Source organism: Henckelia pumila, chromosome 3 (genome assembly GCF_033568475.1).
Source record: "Henckelia pumila isolate YLH828 chromosome 3, ASM3356847v2, whole genome shotgun sequence".
NCBI classification, from domain to species: Eukaryota; Viridiplantae; Streptophyta; class Magnoliopsida; order Lamiales; family Gesneriaceae; genus Henckelia; species Henckelia pumila.
This window is the reverse complement of record NC_133122.1, coordinates 34,103,145-34,109,974: the sequence shown is the minus strand read 5'-3', so window position 1 is coordinate 34,109,974 and position 6,830 is coordinate 34,103,145. Positions and strand designations below refer to the sequence as shown.

General features: G+C 37.7%; 1 protein-coding gene and 1 long non-coding RNA gene across 4 annotated transcripts; both read left to right on the top strand.

The window, feature by feature from the left end:
- Window positions 1-3,360: 3,360 nt before the first annotated feature.
- On the top strand, window positions 3,361-4,645 carry LOC140893543 (uncharacterized). 2 transcript variants are annotated; one of them, XR_012153196.1, is made up of 4 exons: window positions 3,361-3,647; window positions 3,743-3,938; window positions 4,124-4,232; window positions 4,558-4,645. It is a non-coding gene; the product is annotated as an uncharacterized lncRNA (long non-coding RNA). The 2 variants fall into 2 exon arrangements; XR_012153195.1 differs by having other exon boundaries at window positions 3,361-3,938.
- Window positions 4,646-4,947: 302 nt separating this feature from the next.
- Window positions 4,948-6,362, top strand: LOC140893511 (3-epi-6-deoxocathasterone 23-monooxygenase CYP90C1-like). Of its 2 annotated transcripts, XM_073302591.1 has the most exons (5): window positions 4,948-5,148; window positions 5,651-5,740; window positions 5,817-5,895; window positions 6,071-6,125; window positions 6,228-6,362. In XM_073302591.1, the coding sequence occupies exons 1-5, from the start codon at window positions 5,092-5,094 to the stop codon at window positions 6,274-6,276; spliced, it is 330 nt and encodes a 109-aa protein (XP_073158692.1). In that variant the 5' UTR covers window positions 4,948-5,091; the 3' UTR covers window positions 6,277-6,362. The 2 variants fall into 2 exon arrangements, with proteins under 2 accessions (XP_073158692.1, XP_073158693.1); XM_073302592.1 differs by lacking the exon at window positions 5,651-5,740.
- Window positions 6,363-6,830: the final 468 nt, after the last annotated feature.

Genomic DNA, 6,830 nt, shown 5'->3' with positions numbered 1-6,830 from the left:
GAATGGGGTGTCCAGATACACAGAAAATACTGGACGTGAGATCTAAGCTCAATACGAAAGCACTGGGTAAAACATACAAATATGATGCATGCAAATGATAGGGTATCCATATCTGGGATAAATGTATACAACTGCTCAGTAATGATGCCTAGGACATGAGTGATACAACCCGGGGAGCAAACCCTGTGTACACTGCTCATTCCTACTGGACGTGGACCGTGTCTCCCAGATGCTAATCACTCATGACCCGTCAGTCACTGAGTACTAGACATCAACCGTCCAAACAGGGCTGAGCGGCCCTACATGACTCATCTCAAAAGATGGACAGGCACAATATGATATGCACATGCTGTTGGAGAACGGTGATCAGATCAATCAGAATTGATACCCGGTGCAGCGGAAGTTTAAAAATTTTATATGGAACGATTCCATATCGTGGGTATCAAAACTTTACGATTAAATTGTGCGTGTAAAAATTAAATAACAATTAATTTTTTACCTTGAATCTCGAAACGAGATTATGGACACCAACAGATAACTCTGCTCTTGTTGTATATCCCAGGAACTGATGGACGAACAATTCTTCAATCAGGTCCACGAACAGAAGTTTAATCCCTCTGATAGATTGCACTAGAAAATCTATCAGAAGTTTCTACGAAGAGAATTAACGAATTTGATCCGTTAAACCAGACTGCAAATTCAAAATTCACAGGCTGGAATTTTCAGAGAGAAAACACAGAGGGGGGGGGGGCGGCCACTATAGTTCTCAAAAACCCTAGTGTTCGAAATTATGAGCCTCTGTTGTGTAATTTCTGTACTGCAATAACTTATTTATAATGTGGGCTGCTAACAGCTTAGGGCCCATTAGTCATAAGTTCAAGCCTGACAAGCAAAGCCCGCATGTTCAGAAATTAATATAAAATTCATCGTGACTCAGATTGATAAACCAATTTCACCAATGTGCACAGAAACCATTTTTGCATCTTTTAAAGTCAAGATAAATTTTCTGAATCCGAATTCAGTGATTTCCAAAAATGCCCATCCCTATGTCATTTTAGGAAATCTTACTCTTCTACTATGATATAAGAAGTCCTACTTCTTTGTTCATTAAATTTAACTCTTTAAATTTAATTATCTCAACGGGAATTAAAAATCCATTACTTGTGTGACCCTCAATGGTTCAGGGATACAGCTAGCCATGGGCTCACAACTCCTTGTGACTCAGAACAACAATTTCCGACTTGCCCATCGAATCATGGTAAGAGAGCCTAGCAACATCGCCCCATGATTCCCTAGGTATCACTGATAGTGCCTTCAAGAACCAATAGATTTTGGTTAGCGTACAGTACGGTCCCTTCATCCATATATCCCGATCGAATCAACAACCATTGGTAAATCGAGAGTCGTTCGAGATTCGATAACTATGCAATGCATCTTGAAGATCAAATAGTGGCATCGCATGTGCTACTAATAAATCATTTCTTAAAACACATCATGTACTCTGGCCAGAGATTCGTCACACTAATATCTCCTCAGATTGCATAGGATATCCACACTAGAAGGTATGTGGTGAATCCTTGACAACAAAGCATCGACTTCTATATGTGTCATAACTGTATCCAATCCCGACACCTGATGACCCCAATAGAGTCGGTAAACGAGTCAAAGTACAGTACTAGCATATAGAGTCTCAATGATGTTTCAAGTAGTAAGGACTAATGATGTACAACCAAAACCGCGGACTTTATCCACTCGATAAGTGATAACCACTTGGAAAGTTCGGATAGGGTAGTTCGATCATTCATCGTATTAATATCCATTTTCATGCTTTGAACATCTCTATGTTCCATACCAATGAAATGTGGTACTTGGCATCGCAAATGCTAGTCTCAATCTCGAGCGATCCTTATCCTTATTAACGGACGGCTCAATCGACTAGGAACTGTTTAGAATATACAGTGACTATAAGATGTGTTTCATGATAGTCATCCCCATGTGCCACCACATCTTACATACACTATAGTATATTCAAGGTCTTCATCTAAACATCTTATAGTATGTCACAACATAATAATATGATAAAAGATAAAGTAAACTCCATTATAAAAGTGTAAATTATATTAAACAAAAGATTGTTTATACATAGAGTCATAAAAGCCCTTAGCCACAAGTTGGCTCACCGGGCACCCACTCTTTCACATGCTGCATAATAATATGACACACAAATGAAACAAGTTTGTACTTACGTACCTTACTACAGACAGTTACTAGCAGTCCCACTCTAGGTTCAAGCTTATCAACAACTCTACAATGCAAATACTCATGCATCATTCATTAAGCTCTAAAAGCCTTAACTAAGCTATTGCATACTCCTAAATATTTTAAGGAGACCATAGCTATACCTGCGTCTGTCGTCAGCTCGCTGATGGCGACTATCTCACAACTAGGGGCACACCCCTGCTGCAGCTCCACAGCCTCGAGCACTGCTCCGCTACTATGTCAGGCATTGTCTGACTATACTAAAATATGTTCCTTACTCCAACTCTAAAATAAGAGTACCTAAAGCCCTAAAATAGAGCCACGAGGGCGAAGGAGAGGAATTCGGTGCGCTTTGAAATGAATCCCTCGCACCTATATTTATACACAACGATCGGAAGTTCCGTTCCCTGATCGGAAGCTCCGAACGTGCAGATCGGAAGCTCCGATGCCACGTGTCAATCTCAACCACATGCAACCACACACCTGTCACCGACAGTCGATCGGAACACTACAACAAATTTGATGTACAACAACATCTAAATGACAACGGTTTTGTGAAAAAATAGTTGTCTCATGAGCTTTCACAACGGATTTATTAAAATCCGTTGTCGTTTGTCTTATTTTGTTAAAGAACGACAACAGATTATGACCTACGACAACGGATTTTAAAATGCGTTGTCTATTAGCGCTTTTTTTATGGCCTACGACAACGGATTTTAAAATTCGTTGTCGATGAGCGTTTTTTTTATGGTCATACGACAACAGATTATGGCCTACGACAATGGATTTTAAAATTCGTTGTCTATTAGCGTTTTTTTTATGGCCTACGACAACGGATTTTAAAATTCGTTGTCTTTGAGCGCGTTTTCTTTGGCCTACGACAACGGATTCTACAAAACCATTGTATTATTATTTTATATATTAATAAAATTATTTTTTTTAAAATATGTTATAATAAGTATTATAACTTAAAGACAAACACACTTTCATTCTTCGCTTTTGATCTCTTGTTTCTTTCCTCATCACTCTCACCATCAATTACCAAACCCTAGCTTCCATAGCACTCTGTCCGACTTCAGATTAGGGGTTGATACAGGGCTTTCGGTCACTCTCACTCCCGAGCAATTTCCAGACGGCGGCTCCTTTGTCATTTATATATAATAATCAAATGACCCAGATTTGAAGGACACGAGTCAGTACACAGACTCACCCGCGGCAAAAAGAAGGAAGAAATGTGAAGGAGGGAGCGGCAGAGAAGGAAGCAGCGGCGCCGCCGCATTGGGAGACTGCAAATCGAGGAATCAAAGGCGGATATCAAAAGACAAGGCATGAGTAATTTGTTGGACGCCATTAACAAGCTCGCAGATTCTATTCAAGCTCTGCTTTGGGTAACAAATAAAGAAAGCGGAGCCACCCATTCTTAATTGATTATTATTATTATTATTATTATTATTTTGAAAATTAACCCCTATAACTCCGATAGTTTGATGTGGCACATGGACCCAAGCCTCACGCCTCCTGCGACTTCTCCATAGCTGTGGTTTAGGCCAATTCCAGCCTCGTGGATCAGAGCCAGGTTTTTACGTTGCCGCCTGCCACCTATGTTGGAGTTTAAGACGGCCACGGTGGACTTGAGGCTTCCCGCTTCGTCAATCGCCACCTCTTCCCTTATCTCCACAGTATACTATTTTTCTCTCAATTTTGTTTTTGTTGAATAGGGGATTCTGGGGGCTATGTTTTAATTTTGTTAGTTGGGTTTTGGAGTTCTTTTTTGTGAGTCTCTGTTCATTATTATTTTTTGGTTCTTATTGTTTTGATGGGAAATTATCTTAATGTATTTGATGGTTGTATTTTGAGGTGTCAGAGTTGTGCTTGGTTCATTCTTCGAGACGCATGCTCCGCTTCTGCTCCCAGCAAGGATTTCGGTTTTACGCTGTCTCTTTGCTCTTCTGCGCATCAAAATCAGAAAGGAGGTATGCTTTTTCTAGTTCCGCATTATTTCAGTAATCTTAATCGAATTTCCACGGAGAAGGATATGATATACGGAGTAGCAAGTAATTAATGGAATCATGAATGTGACTGGTGTTGAAAGTTAATTTTAGAAAATCGAAGTTATCAAACGTATAGGGGTTGCGGCACTTCTTCTATATCTTCTATTGTGTATCAATTTTTATATTTTTACTTTACTTTTTCCCTCATCACACCTTTTCATCGATTTTTGAGTTTGTATATATATAATTCTTAGTTACTTGAGTTTTGTTCTCGTGACCTTTAAGTTTCAAATTATCTCTCTTTCAGGTTGAAACTGGATGGAGAAATTGGACGAGACTGAGAGAAAACGAAGATTCACAATCAAAGCATTCATCGTTAAAGCCGCCTTGATCGTAAGAAATTGATTTGTTCTTTATTTTGTCTTTATTTGTCACTTGATTGTTATTTGATTTTTTACATCATCTGACTTTTAGGTTGGCTATTTATGGTTTGAATACATCTAAAAGTTGGACAAAATTTCATAAAACGGCCTCCATCCTTTGATTAGGTCTGGAATTAATGATCAAAGAACTCTATATTTTTCAGCGTTGTTAAAAATCCTTTCTTTTTGCAATAGGCCAAGAAGAGATTGCTAGAAATTGTGAATAAAATTATAGAAAAGAGAAAATTTTCTCTGGAGAAAATAGATGGAAACGAGAAGCCTCCAGTCGATGTGATCGATGCTCTAATACATGAGCTTGGAGAATCAGAAGAGACGCAACAGCATCCACTACCATTCGACTTCATTGGTGGGAACATAATCGAGATGTGATTCCCGGAGAGGAGACAGTGCCCACGGCCATGACTCTACCCGTTAAATTCCTTACTGACAATCTTGTTGCCTTAGCCCACTTAGTGGTATGAACACGCACTTATTTACCTCTTCATGACATCGAATTTTGCAAAGGTTTTACTGCTACCATAGTTATTCTTACTTGCAGTGATTTAAATCGGGAGTGTAGTTGTCACTTTTTGGATTATTATTTAAGATATAAGAGTTCTGATTTGTTTGAAAAGATTGACAAGAATTGGAGAGATTTACGAGTCCTTTGGAGGTAAATTAACTGTATGGATATGAAATATTTAGAGGGCCGGCCAATAATGTCAACTTCAATTCATGTCATATTCTTGGATTCACGTGGTAGATAATAATGCGAGTAGCCAAAGCGTTGTTTGATAAATTAAATGGCATTGTAAGTAGAGAACTAGGTAGTTAATTGGACGTAGCCACGAATTATTTTCCTATATTAATTAATGTGATTTGGCTTGTTTCTTGATCTGTGATGATATATATATATATATATATATATATATATATATATATTATATATATATATATATATATTCATGAAAATGCTAGGAGGAGAACATGGAAATCAAAAGGAGAAAGGATAGTTCCCGTGAGGAATATTCTTGGAACTATTACTTGTCGTTAACATTTACTCAAAACGTAAGATGCTTTATATATATATATATATATATATATATATAAACTGCTTTATTTATTTTTCTTTCTTTCCCTTCAGGTTATCAATGAAAATTTGAGACTCGCAAATATAATCAATGCATTATGGAGAAAAGCTCTGAAAGATGTCAAAGTAAAAGGTGCATGATACATTCATGAATATTGAATACATTAAGATAACTCAGCAGTTTTTGGCTTTGGAAAAATTCTTCTTTACAGTGAAGTTAATTAGTTTCATTGTTTCTATGTTTTCAATACATATGTGGCTAAGCTGACAAATTTTTTTGTCTTTTTCTTGGATTTGTGTTGTTCCAGAATTCATTGGCTCTTTGCTGCATGGCTTGCACGCAATGGGTTGCTTGTTTTCTCGGTAGGTGTGATTGGGATTTCATGACTCGAGACATGTGAGTTGGTGTGTGATTCAAACAACTTAGATGGTTAATTAATTCCCTATTTTTTTTCTTTTTTGCAGAGGGATATTGTTGGACAAGAACAGCGGAGAGACAAAGCTTCGAGATTGAGAACAAGAGGTTTGAAGGCTGTAATGAGGCAAGACATCGGATACTTCGATTTGCAGTGTGTATTGAATTAGAATTTTAATTTCGAGTGATTTGTAATACTAAAAAAATTGTATATTAAATTTTATTTATGAAATTTTAAATTTTGGATTATTTATAATATTAGAATTTATATAAAAAATTTTATTTTTTTTGTTTTTTATACAGAAAACAACAACAGATAAAATCCGTTGTCGTAGGGGGTCTAAAATCGTTGTAACTGATGATGTTGTCAAAACTGCGCCCCTACGGCAACGGATTTATCCGTTGTCGTTCTTCCCAAAGACAACTTTGAGGGGAACGACAACAGATAAAATCCGTTGTCGTAGACACAAATCCGTTGTCTTTGAGGGATATGACAACGGATTTTATCCGTTGTCGTAGGTGCACAGTTTTGACAACACCATCAGTTACAACGGTTTTAGACCCCCTACGACAACGGATAAAATCCGTTGTCTTTTAGAGTTTTTCTTGTAGTGGAAGCTCCGATCGCTGATCGGAAGATCCGATCTCCTTGC

Bases quoted from the DNA above. Each gene is read 5' to 3' on its own strand.
- LOC140893511 (XM_073302591.1), top strand. From the start codon at position 5,092: ATGACTCTACCCGTTAAATTCCTTACTGACAATCTTGTTGCCTTAGCC. The intron at 5,149-5,650 runs GTATGAACACGC...TGAAAATGCTAG, and splicing joins TTGCCTTAGCCCACTTAGTG to GAGGAGAACATGGAAATCAA. The intron at 5,741-5,816 runs GTAAGATGCTTT...CTTTCCCTTCAG, and splicing joins CGTTAACATTTACTCAAAAC to GTTATCAATGAAAATTTGAG.